Source organism: Glossina fuscipes, unplaced genomic scaffold (genome assembly GCF_014805625.2).
Source record: "Glossina fuscipes isolate IAEA_lab_2018 unplaced genomic scaffold, Yale_Gfus_2 116783, whole genome shotgun sequence".
Lineage (NCBI taxonomy): Eukaryota > Metazoa > Arthropoda > Insecta > Diptera > Glossinidae > Glossina > Glossina fuscipes.
In genome coordinates this window covers 7,801-30,371 of record NW_024006093.1, presented here as the reverse complement: position 1 = coordinate 30,371, position 22,571 = coordinate 7,801, and the positions used below count along the sequence as shown (strand labels likewise).

The 22,571-nt window shown below is 32.6% G+C and overlaps 2 protein-coding genes across 4 annotated transcripts; one reads left to right on the top strand and one right to left on the bottom strand.

Moving 5' to 3' along the window:
• Positions 1-57: 57 nt before the first annotated feature.
• On the bottom strand, positions 58-22,571 carry LOC119644420. 3 transcript variants are annotated; one of them, XM_038043968.1, is made up of 3 exons: positions 22,392-22,571; positions 15,385-15,984; positions 58-655 (listed from the first exon to the last, which is right to left on the bottom strand). In XM_038043968.1, exons 2-3 carry the CDS (start codon positions 15,776-15,778, stop codon positions 96-98), a joined length of 954 nt encoding a protein of 317 aa, XP_037899896.1. In that variant the 5' UTR covers positions 15,779-15,984; positions 22,392-22,571; the 3' UTR covers positions 58-95. The 3 variants fall into 3 exon arrangements, with proteins under 3 accessions (XP_037899896.1, XP_037899894.1, XP_037899895.1); XM_038043966.1 differs by lacking the exon at positions 22,392-22,571 and adding an exon at positions 21,876-22,088 and having other exon boundaries at positions 15,385-16,066; XM_038043967.1 differs by lacking the exon at positions 22,392-22,571 and adding an exon at positions 21,876-22,088.
• LOC119644422 lies at positions 2,699-9,342 on the top strand. Its single transcript, XM_038043969.1, has 2 exons — positions 2,699-4,185; positions 6,744-9,342. The coding sequence occupies exons 1-2, from the start codon at positions 2,788-2,790 to the stop codon at positions 8,253-8,255; spliced, it is 2,910 nt and encodes a 969-aa protein (XP_037899897.1). The 5' UTR covers positions 2,699-2,787; the 3' UTR covers positions 8,256-9,342.

Genomic DNA, 22,571 nt, shown 5'->3' with positions numbered 1-22,571 from the left:
ATATTGCAATATTTAGTAATTTTGTTTTTTCAAAAAAAAAAAAAAAAAAAAAAAAAACATATTTTTTTTTCGAAAATGTAGGAAACATTTTTTAGCTAATTGCTGTTATTGGCCGTTGAAAACGATGATGAAGAGTATGAACGATGGATTTGTGGTCCTTGCTCCAAAGCATCAGCGTTACTAATTGCTCGCGATAGCAGCAATTGATTATGCATATTAATGCGCGGCCGAGAATTGCGATGCATTTGTGAACCGAAAGCAATTTGTAATGATAGACGTTTCTGTGATAGCTGAGCCAATTGCTCGGGTGAAAGTTCTATCAATGGCGCATTAGATGAGCTTGATGGCAACGCTGGTGGTGGAGTTACTGGGGCACTATTTGTACATGTGCATGCATTTGAATTAGTTATTGACAAGTTATCGTTTTCGTTAACTCCATTTTCGATTGAATACATTTTTCTGGTATCCTTAGCCTCAAATATTTTAATAATTGGCATCGGAGGTGCAAGTATTATGCCGGCTTTACGAAATTGTTCCAAGGCGTCATCGTATGTAGGTAGGCCGGACACTATGGTATAAGAAGGTAGGGACTCCATCTCATAGTTAGGTGGATAATTGCGACATGTCTCTACCGGGTCTGTCGCGTCGGAGCGATCTGAAAATAAAATTGTACACATAATATTATTAGAATAGAATGCAAAATAAAGTATTCTTTCCTTTTTTTAATTCAATCGAAATCAAGTCGAATATTTTTCATTCATATTATAAAGTTACAGACCTAATGCTCTCTGTTAATAAATCTCAAGATCACAAGATGCTCCAAAGAAAAATATTTTATTCAACTGAGTTGAGCTCATTGGGAAAATTGAAGTCTGTTTTGGAAGTATTGATAAACCACTTGATTGAATCGGTACCGAAATGCTAGAGAACCGTTGCGCTGATTTTATGATTCCGCGAGGAGATTACATTGATGAATAAAACTGAATGGCGTACGAAAAATGTACATTTCTTACTTAGGTCGGAAAGTTTTCAAGAAACTCCCGTATAAGCCCACGCATGAAAGCAGCAAGCGTTCATCCTAAGCCTAATGCTGTAAAGTTAGCAATAGGTCTTACCAGAAGTTACGCAATTTGAATAATTGAAAGTGTTTCAGAACACACTCAACGAAATCAATATAATCTTGATACGAGACAGTTAATGTGTACTTCAATTTTTTAATAACTTTTTCGCTCATTATATAATCCAGGAAAATTCAAATAAAATGTAATCGAAAATGTCTTTGGCGTCCTGTTCGGATAACTTAGATCTGTCTAATATTTCTACTTTCCGAAACCAGATTGTCATTGTGAGTAAGACGTTTTAAGCTGAGCAAACAAGGAAAATAAGTTGAGTATCACGAGTTGAAGATCACACCTTAATGGTGCGTCAGGTGCTGGCTTCAAATTCAGATATTTAACTTTTTCTAATTTGTATATGATAGTTTTTTGCCTATTGTGGGAACGTTATCCCGCAAATTTTTAAACTTGATCTGGCATCATAAATTTAGAGAACATATATGCCACGTTTCAGCCCATTTTTTTTCCTATTACGGTGGATCGTGACCACTGTAACAACATCTAAGTAGCATGTAATACACAAATTGTTTTATGCTAATCGAAAGAATATATATCTGCCGTTGGATCTTCAATGCGCAATTTTTCCCTTTATAAAAGCGGAAACATACATATCTAATATAATATCGTGTTTCAGCGACGTGTATAAAAGGCAACCAACGCTAGCGTATTACTTATTTGTCACACATACGTATTGTTGCACATTTTTATTATGGGAAGCATACTCTTATCTAATAAGATTTTAAAAAAGAAAACATGTATTGTTTGAATCGTATATACGAAGATGTTTTAAATAGTTAAAAAAATTTAGCTCTTATCTTCACTCATTCATCAAACTTATCTATCTATCATTTCATTTTACATAATTCTGATCTTTTTAGCTCGTTTTTAATATTATGTTATTATTTATACTTGATTTGTTTCTCGCATAACATGCTCTCTCCGACTTGGTCATTCATCTTGTGGATTATGTTATTAAGACAGGGTCGTTAACGTTATCAACAAAACCAACATTTAGTGGATTTTAACCAGATCACTTGAATAACAAATTTAAAGAGAGGCAGCTCTATGTAATAATCGAAAATGTCAAGCTATTTCATTTAAACGCAAAGATTGAATGTATTATAAAGATTCTGCAATTATATAGTAAACAGAATATGCAAGCAGAGAAAAGGAATAAATAAGTAATTGTAACTATTTACATGGTGTAGAATAAAAACAGATTTAACACAATAATAGGTTTTGCTTATTCAATTGGAGAAATAGGAGAAAGAGAACGAGAGAGAGTGAGAGAGCGAAAGAGAGAGAGAGAGGAACGAACGAAAAGGTAAGCACGTACAAACAGTTGGCCATAAAATCAAATAAATGTATGTGGAACATGCAGCGCTCATACTATATAACTCTATATAACACAAATAACAAAAAAAAAAAGTAGAGAAGAAGAAAGCGGCGTCAGTGGATTTAATAATTGTGTAAAAAAAGGAAGAAGCGAGAGGGGGAGAGAGAGAGAGAGAGCAAGAGAATGTTTTGATGAAAAGATTGGAGTATTAAAAAAATATTTATCAAAAAATTAAACAGAACTTGTGAATAATTCAAAAGAAATCGTTTAATAAATATAATCATTTAACTTTAGTATTTAAAATTTTAAAGATTGAACAAACGCAAAGAAATAATTATGATCAATACTTTATTAGAGCATGTGCCCATCAAAATGGAAACTAAAGATACACCAGCATTAAAAATAGTGGCAGCGAAAGAAATAACCGAAGGCCAAAAAAGTTCGGTGGCTGCACCCAGTATTCCCTTGACAATGACCGGTGAAGATGATGACGTAGAAAATTTGGATGAAGAAGAGGAAGAAGATGATGAGGAAGATGATACGGAAAGTGATGTCTTAGAAGAGGATGAGGCTACTTTGATAATTAGCAGCGATGAAGAAGCTGAATTGGAGGCGCAACGTATACGTTTTGAGGAAATATTAAATAAAAATATTTTACAAAGCACAAAAAATCCAACAAAAAGACTGAGCAGGCGCAGCGATTCCAACACAAATGTATTTATAAATGAAGAGAACGAGAAGCAGCTACAAAAGGAACAAAACAAAACAGACAATCAATTAAGTGAAGAAAAAAAAATTGCTGAAAATAAGGCAACAGACCCCAGTGTCAAAACAACAGATACAAATACAAGCACAGTTAATAATGATGACAAAAACAATGAAATGCATAAAAGATTAAGTACTAATGCCATTTCCAGCGTAACCCCCGATTTAGCAACAGGTTCCAATGAAACTGAATCCTGCGGCCTTGTATATTTACACCGTTCACAGCAAAAGTTAATATTTAATTGTAAAGCCTGTCAATTGTCCTATGCGGATTTGGAAAGATTTGGCCGACATTTACACGAAAGCCATCAACTTTTCACATTAGACTGTGATGAACAAGAAAAAGAGAATTCGCCACGTAATTTGCACGCCTCCAAGACAAATCCCAATGTGAAAAAAGAACCTTTGCCTACTAATGGACAAAGGGTTGCCGCCCTGCCCGAAATTAATGAACCTTTAGAAGCCTGCGGTAATATTTGCGTTTTAAATCGTTGCAAACTATTGCTGAATTGCATTTCGTGTGAGTGTAAATACGATAAAATGGATTTGCTCGAAAATCACTTACGGCAACAGCATCATCTGTTTGATAGTCCATCTCCACCTTCTGTTGCTACTGCGGCTGGTCCCAAAATGGAAATGCAGGAGGAAGTCTTTATTATAACAGAAGTCGTTGAGTCACCAACATTCATTTTGCCCGATGCAGTCGTAATGTTGCCCACGGAAGGTGACATAAATATGGACACTGTCGAAGTGATTACAAATCTTAGGCTGGAGGACGCTGAAGTTATTCAGACGTCGACACATGACCATATTGAAAAAAAAGAGGAAGATAATGAAAATGTTGAAAAAAGTAAAACAATACTGTCTAAAAATTTAGCAAAACGTCGAGGTCGAGGTCGACCACCTAAGGGAGGAAAATTGTTGAAAGCGCCCATGAAGCCGAAGATGGCTGCGATTGGCAAAAAAGAAGTAAGAATTCATTATATCCTATAAACTTTATAAGAATACATTAATTTTTTAAAATGTTTGCAAAGATTCTTATAAAAGTTTTTCGAAAAATTTCCTACGAAGAATATTTTGTCTTTGTAAACATTTTTTTTTTTTTTTTTTTTTAGTTCAATTTTTTATACTATGGTATGAAATACTATAAGATACTAACTGCTCATGGCAAGAGAACTTATTAGCTGGAAATAAAGAATATATAAATTCTTCTTAATGCCAGTCTACTTATATTGCCAAATATTTTCTATAAGAGTTATGCGATTCAGAAATATGTGTCGTGGTTTCGTGTAATACATTGAAAGTCTTAGTAAAAATTTGACAAGTCGTTCGTTAAATCTTACCAGCAGCACGTCTCTTATGGAACTAATATTTTCATATTATTATTATTATTATTGTTATTATTATTACTATTATTGTTGGTATTGTTATCCTTTATTACTATTATTTTAACTAATTTAGCCGCAGAAATAAATTGTAAGACTTAAAGGCTTAGCGCACTAACACCTAAAAGCTATCGGCTTCACTGAAAAATTTACCTTTTTCTTTTTCCAACCACTCCCTTTAAATACTATTAGATCAATAAAAGAAATATCAAATCTCAAAAATTATACTAAAATTATTAGCATATGGCACAGAAAACGAACAGTAGAAACCATAATTATGCTTTATGTTTTTAAATACTCAGCCTTCCTCCTCTTCCTCCTTCTCCTCTTACGTATATTTTGCTCTTTTCAATTAAATTTCCACCCTTTTGCGGGGCAAAAGCTGCCCTGTACTGTCAAATTTCATATTCTATTGAAATTTTAAGTGAATCGCTTTATCAGTCTTTTTTTTATGCATGAACTTTCAATTCCCATAATCATCATTAACTTGTATGGTACTCTTCTGGAAATGCTGTTCATTGCTGATCATTGAGCCAATGCGTTATTTATCCTACTGAAGACCAGTACCTCTTACGCTTACTTATATGCTGTTTTAATGATTATGATAAAATATTCCATAGCTGATTTGCCGGAATTTTTGAATAAAACTCATAGGTCTTATTAAGTTTGATTCTAAAAAAAAAGTCTTGCATAAAATTTTATATATATGTATATATATTTATTCGTCTTGCACAATACAATCAATTCTGCTGCTGTTTGCATGATATTATCTCCTTTTGCTCCAATTTTTCGCACAGATTTTAACAATGTTGCTCTCGTAGTAGGCCTCTCTGCCTTCATAGAAAACTTTTCACTTTACAAACTTTCCAAATCGACGCACTTTCAATTGAGAAATTGTTCGATGAACATTGAATTAAACTTTTTCTACTTGTTGTTACGTAGGCGAAAATGTTAAAGTTTTAATTTTTTTTTCGCTTTTATTTACAACAACAACGATTACGAAAATTGACTGTTTTATTTTATTAAGCCCTACTCTTAACTTTATTTTAGGATTTTGATTATTTGCAACATCGATTTTAGATTTATTTACTTAATATTAATACTACGCCGTATCAGGGCAAGAATTTATCTGACATTATATAATTATTTTCCAATTGTTTCGATTTCAATTATCTAAATGAAAACATAGTTGTTACTGAAATATACAGAGAACGCAGCACGAATTTGTTCCAAAGTTTTGGATCCATGTACGTATAAACATCTATGTATATATATATTTATATAATCCATATATATAATATATCTTTGCTATATCTTTGCTATACGCATATATAACTATCTATCGTACGTGGTTGAGGTGTGTGAACAAATATTGGATCCGAGCGATATGCGAGAGCTGCTTAAGATCTTGCTAACGTCGATATTAATATAAAAGTCAAGTGTTTAATATAATTTTCTCTTTTTCACAAAATCGTATTATCATCACCGAAGACTGTGAATATATTGTTGCCTTCATTCGGCTCGTAAACGCGTCTGCGTCTCTCTCTCATGCTTTATGTAAGGCGAACAATTAATTTATGATGATTAGCTCTAATATATATATATAATATAATATATATATATATATATATATATATATATATATTGATTTTGTGATATTAATGTATGGATATATTTTTATTTAATTTAAGTGTCGTTGGCTTAAATTGAATTTTTTAAATGGAAAAAATTTCATTGAACGAAAAGTGAAATTTTTCAAAAACTAAACAAGAAAGGCTTGATATGCACAATAATAATAATTGAAAGCGAGTACTACTGCATATAATTACTACGAATTTACGTATATGTCGGTCCGTCTATCGGCTTTTAATGAGGTTAAGGTTGCATTTCAAAACTGCTTTACGCTTAAAATATTGAAAAAAGAAAACCTAATAAAATTTTGTCGAAAAAATATTAATTCTACGGGTTGTCAATATAGAATTTGGTATACTTATTAGAGCCATCCAAAGTGTACTTTTTTTTTTTTTTTTTACTTTTAAATATATCTTAATGGAGTTGAGTATCCAAAATTCTCTTCTACAGGTGAATATAACTGTTTTAATTGCGTTTAAAATTAATTTTAAATTTTTTTATGATTTCTAGCCTAAAAACCTTCAGCAAACCTTAAGACGTTTATTGGAAGAGACAGAGGAAGATAATCAAAAAGTAGCAAAACCAAAATCTATTGGCGCTAAACGAGGACGTAAAAGTAATAAGACGCAGAAAGGTAATGAAACAAAGCCGGAGGTGTTCGACGAAACTGCGAAAGATAAGAACGTTGAAACGGTAACAGAAACTAAAAAATCGACGACTGCCACTGAGTCAACATTAGATAAGGATGTGGCAGCAACTGAGGATGCGAGTTCGGTTAATGAGGTGATCACGCTAATTTATAACTCGTTGACAGATGGAACGCGAGAAGAATCTGCTGCTGGTACGTATATATTACCCCATGAGATTGTACCGCCTGAAAGTGCACCAAAACGTTTTCCTTGCGATCAATGTGAACGTTCTTTCAATAAATCGTCGCGTCTTATCGAACATAAGCGATTGCATACCGGTGAGAAACCATTTGCTTGCGACGAATGTCCCAAACGTTTTCGGATTAAAATGCGACTGAATGAGCATAAGATGCGTCATCGGGTGGATAAAAAGTATAAATGCGAGGTCTGCAATTTAGGTTTGTCGACAAAGCAAGATTTAACTTTGCATATGCGTCATCATGCTGGCGATCGTCGCTATCAATGCACAGAATGTCCGAAAGCATTTGTACGTAGCTCAGATTTAAAAATTCATGTACGAATACACACAGGCGAAAAACCGTTTGCCTGCGATATTTGCAATAAATGTTTTAGAGCCAATCAAAATCTTATCGTACACAAACGCTCTCATATGGGCGATGATTGCAAAACTTATCAATGCGATCGTTGTGAGAAACGATTCATGCGCAATATTGATCGTAAAGTTCACATGCGCACCCATACGGGCGAGAAACCTTATAAATGTGAAATATGCCAGAAACCTTACTCGTCACGCGTACATGTCCGCGCCCATATTGAAAGGGAACATTGCACTATCGAGGAGGGTCAGGCTAAGAAAGTGAAAAAGAAGAGAGGTCCAAAACCGAAGGCCTTACATGAAGAATTAGAAAAGCAAAAGAAACTTATTGAAGAGCTTCAGGCGCAACTGCAAGCACAAATGAAACATGATGAACCATTGATTATAGAAGCTGATGCAGATATTTGCGACAATGCTATAAATAAGCCAGAACCTTCCAGTACACCAAATTCCCCACCCATTGTAAGTGATACAACCGGTGTAAAAGGTAATAATGCTGCAGCCGTCTTACCACCGTTAACAATAACGCAAAAAATTGATCAACATTCCCCCAACTCACCACAGAAAGTAGTTAATCAGAAAACTTCACTAGGCATACAACAGGTCTCCGTGACTGTGTCGATGCAAGTGGAGAATGTGCCGCAAACGACAACAACAACTATGGAAAAAGAAAATGCATCTAAAATAAATTTAAATACACCAACACCAACGACTGTTAAAAAAGAACGAAAGATCACTAGCTATTTCACCGTCATAGGTCAAAAGAGTAATGTTTGAATACTGCTTTAATTGCTATTCGCAGAAAGACATCTTTCATCTTTCTCCGCAAAATGGTACGTTACACTTTACTTATTGTAATTGTTGTGTGTTGTATCCTCTCATAAAATAATTGGGGAAAATCAAAAGGAATTTTTCGAAAACACTCCAGATTTTTCGTTTCATAAAAGTTTTTCTATTCCCGTTAATTTATATAATTTTACGGAGATCATTTATTTTAATCTTTGTGCTGGCAATCGGCCCATGGGGCTTATTGATTCAGATCAAAACGCTTTTATAATATTTTATATATAATATTTTAATTAACGTCGACTTGAAATTTGTAAAAAAAATATTGCAATTCGGGCCGCTTATGTAAATGTTTAATGTATACATTCATTCACATTGTGAAGAGGTTTACGGTCACAGTAAATGTGCACGCACCTCCTTGATAGCTAGGACAAGAGATTTATTTATAATATTTAGTAATAAAAATGGCGAGTAATAGTTCGATGTTCGTCATGGGGCTGGCATAATGCTTCTTCTTTTTGCTTAAATTTAATCCGAAGAAGGGGAAAAAGAAAAAGGAGGATAAGCAGAGATAGAAATTGTAGAGAGGAGAGAAAAGAGAGTAATATTAATGCTTACATAAGAAATGTTCTAAAATTGTAAATTTTAAGGTTCAAAGCCTCGCAACAGGGTTTTACTTTTATTAATTTTATGAAACTTAAAATTTGTGAATCAGAATTATTATTATTATTAATATTATTAATATTATTATTATTTTTTATACACGCACATGTAAAAGCAGCGTCGATTTTTTCGTAAGGGAAAAAAATGAAAATAAAATTAATTTAAGGAACAAAGAAAAAAAAAAAAAAATAATAATAATAAAAATAAAAAAGAAAGACTTAAAGACTTGTAAACATATAAAACCTCCTTTAATATCCTTCCTAACTTACTTATCTGATAAGTTTATACAACTCTGAGGTTGTGGGTTTCGCAAACTAAGCCAACGCAACGCTAAACCATAAAAACACTTCCTACGGTTTACTGTAACTTTTCTTTATATACCGTTAACTTATATTTAGTTTCATACATATATATATATATATACTCATTAGGGCGTTTTTTTTATATATATACATATATATATATATATATATATATACTTTTACACGAAATGTAGTTCAGATGGTTTACAATGAAATTAAAAATACACATATAAATATGTATTTTTTTTTTTTTTTTTTTTTTTTTTTTTTTTTTTTTTGTATAACTTTTGGAATAATGTATTTATGCTTAACTTTTAAAAGACACTCATTTACTTAATAATTTCCAATAATTCTTTTAAGACTTGTTTTTTTCTACACATTCAATACAAAATATGAATTTATTACAATATAGAATTTTTTTTAATGGAATAATTTAAATATTTACATACTATATTGGTGTAACTTATTCCTTAATTTCCGTGATGACACTTTCCAGAAATACAACAAATACTTAAAAATGTTAAAACACTTTTAAATTTATATTAAAATTGGAAAAATTAAACTTTTATTTAGCGGAAATTTTACGCCCGTCTAGAAGGTTATGTAAATTTATTTTATTTATTCAGCCGTTATATATATCACATACTACTTGTTGATAAGGGACATGTCAAATTTGTGGGGATGTGCGGATGTATGCACAACATACCGAAAGTTTTGGGATAGACCAAGCTGTTATGGTGTCACTCGGAATTCAGAAAAGCGGATTCAGACTCACTCTCTTCGGATGAGTTCTTCGGGAGAAGCAACCCCTTTTCGTGTAATGCTATGGCTATTAGAAAGAAGCGAGAAAAGCGAATGTGATACCAAGTGGTGACGTGAAGTCTAATGGGTGTATGCGTAATCGGTAAGTGTTATTTCGTCAACGATTGAGCAATCCACTGTAGCTGTGATTAAAGCCACATCTGGCACAATCGGGACTTGAAGCTGCGAACATTAACTTGGTAATCGTGATTCTTACCTACCAGACTACGCACGGGTATAATTCATTCTCTGCATCGATTTAAGCATATCTGCTCGTCTATTATAAAATGTTATAGTTGGGCAAGGCCGACATCAAATACCCTAGACTACATTGTCTTTTACAATTCTTAACTTAACTTCGTAAAATTATATCAAGACTTACAGTCTTACAGTTTCCATGTAAACGCATACTTTTCAAGTGCGACCTTATATGAGAGCCGTAATTAGCAAAAGTTTCGTTTCAAATATCATTTCATATTTCACTTATTTTGATCATAAAGTACTGGAAATTTTACTTTATTGACTTATAAATAATTCCCTTAGCTTAGAACTCATAGAGTAGTATAGGTAACAAATGCCATTTTGGGTCAAATTTTTAATATTGATTAACATTTAGCAAAAAATATTAAAAAAATTGATTTTTTTTTGTATAATATTAAAAAAATTGATTTTTTTTTGTATTTTAATTGTTTATCTCGCTCTAGAGCCCTTATGAGGAAGGTAGTTCAAAAAATTGTCTTCAAAAGTAGATCGAAATATTATTATTACTCAGCAGGAGATGCGCTTAGAATAGTAAACGGTTCACGATAATTGTTGGATCGAAAATTTGGATCGCATTATTTATTATATTTCCAAGGGATATAAAGTTATTGATGAAAATAAGATGAAATTTTCGCGTCTTTTTCGAAATAATATCAACTTCCCGTCTATTGTCATTGGGCTGTCAATGCGTTTTGTCATAAATGATTTTCTAAATAGATGCAAAACCAAAAGCTCTAAAAAATATCGCCCTAATATCAATTAATACTCCCCGGTAAGAATAAATATAATTCATCCGCATTCTGAAATATAAAGCAATTAAAAGCACTATAGTGGGCGACGGCCACCATTAAATATCGTACATTACGTCACGGGAAAAAGCTATAAAGCAAGCATACGCCGTGAATGCCACGTGATCATTTGAAAATGTATCAACAAAACGTTAAATGAAGATGGAAGGGGGCATTTTAGTTGCATATATATATATATATGTATGTGTATGTGTATGTATGTAAGTATTTATAGTTTCTTAGAAGTTTTTCGCTTTTGATTCAATCCAATGACTTTTCAGCTCTTTTACGTTTAAACATAAATTTGCTCTATTGTTATGGCGCTTAATATTTGAACCGTTACCTAGCGTATAGCGTATGAGAAGAGCTTGATGTTGTAGTTATTGTAGTCTTATTACTATCATGTTTCATTCTCCACGGATTGTTATCTTATTATGTGCTTTTTGTTGCCTTTGTTTCACAATTTTTTTCTTTCAGTCTCTTTTTGCCTGCGCTTATATGCAGTTTATACAATCGGTTTGTGGCATTTTCGTTCATTTCATCTGTGCGCTATACGTGTGCACATTTTTCCGTATTATTCATTTACGTGATTCCTTTTGTTGTTGTTTTTTTTTTTTTTTTTTTTTTTTTTTTTTTTTTCATAAATATAGAAACGTTTGTAAGCTTATTCGCTTTTAATAGCCAGTAGAAAAGTAGTATGAATATTGTTTTGGAATCTATTTTGTACCTTTACGAGAGCGCTCTGGTGTATATTAAATATTTTATAAATCAGATTGTTTTGGAAAGTCATTGCATTCTTTCGCCCAACAAATGGATTTAATAGCATTCTTTCACAGCCAAGCGGGCAGTTGAGCCGCATTTTCATTATGTAATTTAACAGTTAGGCCTGAGGTTAAGCAAGGCTTGTTATTATAAAGATTTGTACGATTCGACGGGATAGATTTTGTATGGTGGATTATCAGCTATGTCAGAAAGTCGAAAGCAGCAAAATCGGGCTTATTTTTAGTTTTCTAATGGTATTCAAACAACAACAAAAATAATTGAATGTGTAAGAAGAAAATGTATTGGCAGAAGATCAGTGTCTTAACAGATTTCATATATTGAAGATATACCAGATTTCAGAAGGTATATTGAAGCTAATGAAGACAGTATAAAGGGATTAACTGACGCATTATTTACCTAATAAATAGCAGCCATCTACAGGACATACAAGTGCTTAGCGTTACTTTTATTGTACTTTTAATATGAATTCATAGAAAAAATATTGCAATTAACTTGTGTGCGAATGTTTACATGATCAAGTAATGTGAAGTTAAATGGATAGAGTATTCTGGCGTTGTGATCGATCACTATTCATTCAACAGGGAAGATAAGGTTATAGTTTTTTGGCATCGCATCGAAAAGGGTAAGAATGAGTGAGCAATTTTTTTTTTTTTTGTAAAACAAGGCTGTTAAGCGTTACGGAACAAAAAAAAAAAAAAAAGAAGCAAATAAAATCATTACAATCACTCGGGTAAAAGGGGATCATTCAATACGACACAAAGCTTTGCAAATCTTTTCAACTTTTTAAACTTTTAGTAAAATACCAAAAATTATATGTTTATTTATTTATTTATTTATTGGATTTAAAGGCCGCCCGATAAATTTGATCATATGCACGCCTGTATTGGAAATTCTATCACACTTGAGACGATCAAAAAAATTATATATATTTTTCCAGCTAAAAGCACGTATGGGAGAACACCCATACAGTGGATTGGCTGACTTTAAATTGTATTAAAAATTAATCTCTTTGTCAAAAACTTTATCATTATTATTTACCCACTTTCATCATAAATACTCAAAATAAGACTTTGTTGCCACATAATGTCTTTCCTTTGGAAAGTATTGAGAGAATTGCGCTAAAATTTTATACATTTTAACTGTTTGAACGTAGTAGTTGTTTAACTTAAATAAAACGTTTAAACCTCGAAAATATTGTTAAGAACATTTCAATGAAATAAATTTTGAATATTTACTTAGTTGCTTATGAAGTCTTCAAGTCAAAATTAAAAATATAATAATTGTGTTTAAATGAATTATTGGAAAATTTAGAAGAGATTTTTTTCATTGATTATCCAATAAACAGTTGACAACAAAATGTGAAAAGTTTTTAAATAAACTTAACATTCTTTAGACTTAATTGCTTTCCGCACATCAACAATCATTTACACACATATTATTGTAAATGATTAAAGTACAATCTATACCCTAAACATGTTTTAATTTAAATTTACAAAAACAAAAACAACATAAAAAAAAAAAAAATAAATAAAAAACAGGTAAGAACATAATGGGCAAGCTGGGCATACCTTACATCATCACTTTCCCTAATACGGTTATTCACTCGTTTAGGTGATAATGCAACAGATGCACATTATTTTCATGCAACCCCATACTGCCCATAGAAGCCCAGATAGGGTGAAGGGTGACCAAAACATCACATGGCGTGATCCAAATTTAGCAAACTTGATTTACTTCTCAAAAATATTACGCAGTTTCAGTTTCGGTCATAAAAAACAAAAAGTTAGACATATCTCTCCATATAAGCGCTTGCGTTTCATGATAACCTCTGTATATGTTGGACTCTTAAAAAATTGAGCTATGCGATCCAAATGCCATATCGTTCATGAATTAATCCATGGATTTATTTTCATCATAAAATATTGAGAATCAAACCTTTTTCTAAAGTGAGAAATCTTATATCGAGTCAAGTCCACGCAATACTCCAATGTGATTCAAATTTTGTTCACTTGATTTTTTTATCAAATTGCTGTCATGAATGAATTTATGCCTTTTTGTTATATAAGGGTTTGCATGGGGTGATATCCAAAAAATGGACCAACGTGGTCCAACTTTGGTAAGGTTGATTTCTTTATGAACCAATTTTCACTATGAAATATTGAAGATTAGATTGTTTAAACATATAAACATTCGCTTTTCGTTGGATAGGTTATATGATAGGGGACTCAAACAATTGCCTCAGCCAACCTATATTTTCCACATCAATTTAGAATGTCAAAATGCTATTATCTAGCGATTTTTATCAAGAAATTTTGGAAATTACAAGTTCAAAGTGGGCCGATGTATGAGGAGTGTTCGGAGGTTGGGACCGATCAGAACCATTGAATACAAAAAAGCATGGGCAGACATCAGCGGTCAGACGGACAGAAAAAGTTGTTGGTACAGGAAGAGGTGAGTGTATCTTAACATATCCTGCATCATAAGCGATGTAGGTGTACCTTCGGTTTGAGTCGAATTTTTATATGCTATACATTAACTTGTAATATTTGAGAGTAAAATGAAGCTTAGATGGTTCGATATATGACGTATGTCGTATCGTAATTTATTGTACATATATTTGCATGTATACACCTTTAAAGCGATTCTCGATACGTATGGAGGCGTTTGTCAAATCTAAAAGATGCTTGTGTCACAGCCATGGCAACAAAGAGGCTGTATTCAAATCAGGCAGAAATTTTATATCCTACGCAACTTGCGGTCCATGGGTATATTGCGTTCTTGCTGAAACATTCAATGCACCTGAGATCTTTTATTATACCGATCGATTCAGAATTACTAAAACTTGTCTGTTCGTCTTTTTTCGTATATTCAACCTAGAGGTCGCATTTTCTGACATATTTTAATGAAATTTATTGAACAGACGGGGCCTAACACTATTAAAAATGGTTTTGAATGGTTAACTTTTTGGACTAGTTTTCCTATAACGTCTTATTTGGAAAAACTGTTAGCGACATAGTTAGTGGGGTATTTAATGGTGGACGGTACCGAATTAAAGTGTTCTTCCTTGTTTAATATTCGATTTTAATGCTTGCGCATGATATATGCGCGTGATATTGTTTAAGGTACGCTTTCCAGGCGTCAAGGTACAATTTGCCATTAAATCATTGTTTGTTTTACTTACTAATATATATTGCACACTTTTAATTAAGAATTTATATATATATATATATATATATATATATATATAAATTAGATTCATCCCTATACGTATGCGCTATAGGAGTGGAATGTAAGATATGGTTATTATAGCACTTTTACAAACCCTCTTACCATGAGCTAATTATTAATATTTGAAACAATCTGCCAAAATTGGCTATAAACACTTCCATCATTTTTTTTTTTTTGTTTTTCTTTCTTTTAATTTTTCCGCTACATATTCACACTTATTTCATACGTCTATCATTTTACGCATATATTTCAGAAAAAAAAAAAAAAAAAAAAGAAAACGAAAACGTTACTCACATGAATTTTTCCATTTTTGAAATTTATGATAGAGAAATCCGGCGCATATCAGGAATATGACCGATACTATTAGCAAAGTTAATATAACTCCTACCCATATGTCGCTGACAACGCGTGAATATTCTACTTCATCTACGTAAGTGTGAGTTACATGTGTCTGCGGGTAAAGTTGTGATCCGGAACTGTCAGCTATCGTTTCATCGTCATGAGTAAACGATGTATCTTGTTTATAATCCAACGATATATTGGTCAGGGTGACGTCGACTCCCAAAGCTAATTGCTCCAATTTATTGATTAGGACTGAATAATTCTGAAATAAACTGAATTCAATGCGTTCACTATCGTTGTGATTTGTTATTGTTGCTGTTATCGTAGTGGACGGAAGTTCTGCCATAACTCGCCGTTAGTTTGGTAAGCCTGTTTTTTTTTTCAAGTTTTCGCGATAAGTGCTTAAACAAAATAATATTTTTTTCACTCGATTTCGCCTTCGATTCGGTTCTCAGTCTAGTATCTACAGATAGATTTCCGTTTTTATATATTTAATTTTTGTTGTTTTGTTGATTTTATTTATATTTTCAATTTATATATTCACGCCTTGTTCTGTCAATTAACAAGTGAATGTTAAATATATATTTTATTGAAAATCATATATAAAAAGAAAATCTGTTATATCTGAAATTTACTTTAATAAGAAGACAATGCATTTGTTATTTTTTTTATTTTAACTGACTTTTTGTCAAAATTCGCATGAGTAGCCTACTAGGTAAAGATTGCGACTACCAAAGTCAGTGTCCGCGTGTGTTCAAGCCTTAAGTGCCTCAGACTCGGATTTCGGTCAGTGTTCAGTCGGTAAAGGCGTAACACTTAATAATTGGGGACACCCGCCGATTTCGATTTCGTGTGAGGCACACGAGAGGCATCCCCTGAGTGATTGGTCGTATTAAAAAAGAAAATTCTTTACTTGGATTCTTTTGCATCTCAAATGTTTGACTGAAATGCATTTTCTTCTAAATTTCATTTTTTAAAACTATCATTTACGCCAGCGTAAGGTTTTACAAAATCAAGCCCCACCTGTTTTACAAGATCTTTCGCAATCGGAATTACGAAATATCTAAATAGAAAAGTTAAAATCACCTTCGATTACAAATGACTGAATGTACTTTGCAAAGATCTACACAGAAGCATATATATCTATAAATATTGCATTCAGACAAAAGATGGCATTAGTCAGGGGATATTGTTGTCTCTCTCAATTATAAGTAAAATTTTGATATTGCCAATTGCCAATATTCTATAATATTAGGTATTAGGCGTGACTGAAATTTTGCCATTCTTGCAGAAGAAACGGGGAAATTTTGATCGTAAGCCGGTTGCATTTTATGCGGACAATGGGGTGAAAACACGCAGAATGCCGAGATTTTCTTAACTTACGTTGTACTATGGGCGCCGCCTTTTACTGATTTCGCCCATTTTTGATATTAACCTATATGCAACGAGTTTTAATTTGGCTTTTGCCAAATTCGAAGTAGATATCTCCGTTTTTGTTACCGTGAGTACGTCTACCATAGCAATTAACAGAGAGCCGGATAGACTGACAAACATGTCTGGAACGGTTCAGATTCGATACGAATCAATGATTTGTAATCTCTATTGGGCTTCTGGGTGCTGCAAACGTTTTAAGAAGAGAATGAAATTTTAATATCCGTCTGAGTGGCCGATTAGGCAAGAGTCTCGACCAGCAACTCAATGGTCGTGGGTTCAAATCTCAACTGCCGTAGAATTTTTCATAAAGCCGAAAGCCTTAGATGTTAGCGCTTTAAGAGTTTAGTCTTAGAATTGATTTCTCTGGCGAAATTAATAATAATAATAATAATAATATTAATAATAATAATAATATTATGTGATTTTGATTGGGCGCGGGCGATATTTATTGAATTTGTGCACCGATGTTATAAGAACACCCACGGAATATACGTAGAAATTTTTATCGTTGTATCTGTCATGGTTTATAAGTATGACGAGCAAAAATAAAAATAATTTTTTTTTATTTTTAAAAACGGAGGTGGTCTCAGATTATATTCTACCATAGGCACCGTTTTAGCACCGATTCCTAAGCCAGTCTGCGTGCAAGAACTTCCAATGTTTTGATCAAGTTTTCAGTAGCTAGCTTCCTTTTTGCGGCGAGGAGAGCATTTAACACAAACAAACGGTTTAGACGATTTCGAATTTGATGCTGATCAAGAATATATATATGCTTGTGTTGAAAAATTGATACGTCCGTCGTTCTTCGACAATGGGTATAAAAAGGTAACATGGTGGGCATAAAGGGTGGGCTATTTGTGGGTTGACTAAATAAATAATTTTATCATTTTTAATTAAACTTTTATTATTCTTCGACAAGGGCACCCACCATTCATATTTTGAGCATTGGCCATATTAAATGTTGTCAAATCCGCCTGAGTGGCCGAAGGCGAGGAATCTTGACTATCAACTCAATGGTCGTGGGTTCGAATCTCAAGTGCGGTAGAGTTTTTAATAAAAGCCGATAGCCTTAGATGCTAGTGCTTTTAAGATTTTAGTCTTAGAATTTATTTCTCTGGCGAAATTAATAATAATAATAAATATTGTCTACTGCCAACCAACGTTTGCATTGCGGAGTTCAGCTTTTTCACCATGACCCCTTTTCGGGACACTTTCTCATTTGCGCATGCTTTGTGTTGTTTACAATGAGTTGCAAATTCTGCTTCAGCGCAAAATGGGATGAACTCGTGCACATTTTCGTGCGATGTTAGGAGGTTGCAAAAATTGGCGACAGTTACTTCTACAGGTAAAAATGATAAACAGATGGGATGTAAACAACAGGGGGTATACAAAAGTTGAATTCGAAAGGCCTGGAGGACCAAAAAAGTGTGAAAATAATGAATGAAAGCCACTGTATTAGTTGATGAAGCAATTGTTTCTAGACCTCTACATGCGATGGGAAAGATTCAAAAGCAAGAAAAATGTCTGTTGCGCAAATTGACTGAAAATGTCATTTTGCCTGTTTGGTGCAAGAGTTGCCCAGGGATACACTGTTGCAGTTCGAATGAAAAGTTCTGCCCACACCAGCACGCTAACCATACATGATGCCTTCTGATTAGCACTTGTTCAAATTGGTTCAGCATGGCTTGGCTGGTATGTGGATCCGCAAAATTGAAGAAGTGCGAAAATTGATCAATGGGTGGATCGCTGCTAAACTAATATAAGTTCTCTCGATACGATATCGTCATCTTGCCAAAAATATGATAAAATGACGTAGAAAATGAAGGAAAAATTTTGGTTAATATATACCGCATCGATCGAATGGCCAACACTCTTGCAGGCTTTTAAGATTAGCAAGAATGCATCGATCGAATTACTTTCAGTTTTGGTGACGAAGTCACATGCTTTAACAACGCGAAGACGAATTTTATCGCGACCGCCATTCGCAAGTCGTTCGAAATCAGTTGTTATGCCAGAAAACATTGTTATTGGAAATTTGAGGCAGCCTTAGGCACTCGTTCGACCTGTCCGCTTAAAGAATATAGTAGCGATGTTTCATAAGACGTAAGATCGTAACAGATAATGCACGCTATCGATATTTCAAGATGAATCATATCCTGCAAAGGTGCTTGGTGTCCGAAGCATTTGTTACGGAAAACTACTCACGTAGCAGCTGTACGTTTAGAGGAACGTAAAATGATCAATTCTGAACGATATATTACCGATTGTCTATCAAGGATCTTTGGGGCGATAAGGAAAACAAAAAAACGGCATCGAATCATCCTTTTGCTTGACAATGCGAACTCGCATGCATATCCCACTCATAATCGAGTATTTATGCACTGAACAAATCGAATTAGTGGATTATGCGTCGTGCAGTTATTAATTGCGTGCATAACGATTTTCGTCGTCGGCAGAAATGGAAAATGGTTCGCAGGTATGCAAAAGTGTATGGACTATAAAGAGAGGAACCTTTTTAAAAAACAATAAAGCAATTTTTAGAAGAGAAATGATTCTTTATTGCATTACTATGCTCAAAATATAAATACTGGACCACGTACGAGCTAACTTTTGGAAATGATATATAGTTTTCTGCGATCTCTACGCAATTGACAGTAACTTAAAGTGAATAGATTTTTTCACAATTAATATGTAGGTAAGAGTATGTAAAAATTTTGTGCTTAATATGAAACATTTTGAAGCATTGTTAAGAATAAGTTTCAAGTTAGAAACAGCTCGACAGAAACATTTTGATTATATAAGAATAGAAATCTAGAAGTTAAGCGATAACGATTGTTTTTTGTTTTGTAAAAAATATATTAAATGTTTACTTAGTATCGCCTGCATCACTCGCGTGATAAATGGGTATATTAAGCTTGCGCGGACGTCTGCAACGACCAGAAGAACTTGCGATAAATCTATCTTTTATTATACCGATCGATTAAGAATTATTAAGTTTAGTAAATCTGTCCGGCTGCCTACCTTACTTGGATGAAAATCGTTACATTGACATGCTTCGGTACAGGGACAAATCCTATTGAAAATTACTCATATCCCGATCATTTTTTCGATCATATCCCATATTAGGCAACACTTTGAAAAGGTTATTTAATTATGGGCAATGTTTTTACTTAATTAGTTAATTGAATATGTCGGCTTTGTTTAGATTTTTACATTTTTATAAGCACATTACAGTACTGAAGTATGAGCGATCATCTTACCCCATTCGTGCGTCTTTCGGCAAAAATACAATTGAACGGATCTTGTAACACACACAATAATAAGTCTATATTAGCATTAAGTTTGCATGTTAATTTACAAATGTTTGCACAAAATCTCCTTCAAGCATCTCTTGTACAAAGCCGAAATTTATCCTGTAAACAATCCATTAAAATTTGGTTTATAAATTCTGTTAAGAACTCTCTCATACTAGCCAGATATGTGAATGAATTGCATTTTCCTTATGTATGCAGCAAAATTTGTCTTAAATTTGACGAGAATGAGTTCAAGTTGAAAAGGATAACGTGCGTGCGCACAGTTGAGTAAGATGTAATCGAATTGTTTTGTCTGTTTATGAATCGGTTTTATATCATTTTTTCTCTTATTTTCATTTGCAATATTTTGTAAAGGTGAGATTTGTTACATATGTATATCTAATCAGTTTTACACAGAATTTTTACACATTGTATTTATTTAAATTTTTTATTTGCTCTAACGATAACGTTTCGCTTAAGTTTTTTTAACGTTGATAGCTTTAAAGTGGCTTGTACTGAGACGCTTAAAATTGTTGAAAATGTATTCTATTATCTATAATAGAACTCTAACTGCTGCACATATAATATATATATTACTTGAAGTTACTTTACGTTACTTAAAAATTATCTTTTGAATGCGTTGCTTAGATTAAAAAGTTTATTTAAATATTTACCAAGAAATTGTGCTTTTTTTTAACATTAGATTCATTAAATTTAAATCAATCTTTCTTAAATGCTATGAAAGCACTTCTATCTCATATCAAATAGTGTTTTGTTATATTCAATGTAAAGCAAGAATAATTTTTTCATTTTTTTCACGTGCGAATAGCACGCCGTACATTATATTGCATGTTATTATAAAATAATCTAATACCATGCCACGGTCCATAATTAAATACTCTACACCATCCTACAATTATCTATAGATCAGCTTTGCAAAATAATTCGTGATATGGGAAGTGATCGAAAAGTTAGTCCGATCCGAATCATTTTCTTCAATACCGTTCATCCTTCAGTCAGAGCATGTAACTGTATGAAATTTTATCAATCACGAACTCAAGAATTGCGGCCTATAGATTAAACAAATGACAAAACAACAGATGGAGGTCCTGTCTCGGCGTTGCATAAATTCACACAAGAAGCGTAATATACCCTTGTATCACAGCTCGTGTAGGGTATAAGAGTATTACAAATTTCCTTCACTCAAATTTGAATTTTTCTAGCTGTTCAAAGATTCCAATTGGATATTATTAATCTTGTTTGACCTTCCGTCTGTTTGCTTTTAAACTCAGTTGGAGCCTGTCTTGCAAAAATTTATTATTGAAAATATAATTAATTACAGTCTTTGTTCATTTATCCATCGCTATTACCGTCTAAGAGTAAATGATTTAATATGTAACCGGAATGTAAACCGGAAACTCAAAGGAGATGCAAGAATTTTCAATCAATCGAGATTTTCAAGTCATTTCAAGTCTTTGGCACTCAATTGTCAAATGCAGAATTTTATCAATTTATTTTAATATATAAAAATTGATTTTCTTAATATATTCAAATATTAATTTTCATTTATGTATTTTTTTTTTTTTTTTTCTTTTCTAAAGTGTATTTAATTTTATTACTGTTGTTTCACGTATTATTATTATTGTTATTATTATTATTATTATATTGTTTAAGTGGAAAATTTATTTCATATTTTTTATCATATTTTCTTCTTACATTTTTTTATATGTTACAAATTAATGTTTTCTCTCAATATATAGTGAATTATTTTTCAATTCATTTCATTATTTCACGGATCGATTACACATATTAAATGATCTCGAACTATTTACATGGGTGAATCAATGCTTCACTTTACCGTAGATAAAAAAAAAAAGTTATTTTCGTATGAGTCGTTTTTACATTTTACGCTAACTTGCTTGTTTTTTTTTTTTTCTTTCATCGATTTATTTATTTCCGATATATTTTCTAAAAAAAAAAAAAAAAAAATAAAAAAAATATAGTTCATCAAAAAGCAAAATAAACCGAAAAAAAGAAAAAAAAAAGAAAAAAAAGATCGTAGTCACAAACTAAAGTAAATTCTTGGCTTTTATCATATGTTTCTTGTTTCGGTTTATATTTGCGTCGGCATGCTCTTAAACCTATCGAAAAATAACTATATACTTTCTTCAAAAGCAAAAATAATGGCAAAAAAAAAGAAAAAAACTAAAAATAAATAACGTAAATGTTCACCTTTAACAGTTTATGACAACTAATCAACTGTGTTTACTTTTGTTTATTTCTGATCTACAATTATACGACAGTTAAATTAAAAGCGTTTCACTTGCTCTTGAAGAGGAGCAGATAGGTGAGTATGAGTTGGTTGCGAATAACACGGTAACAGCGGCGAAAACTGAATGAATAAATTTTTGT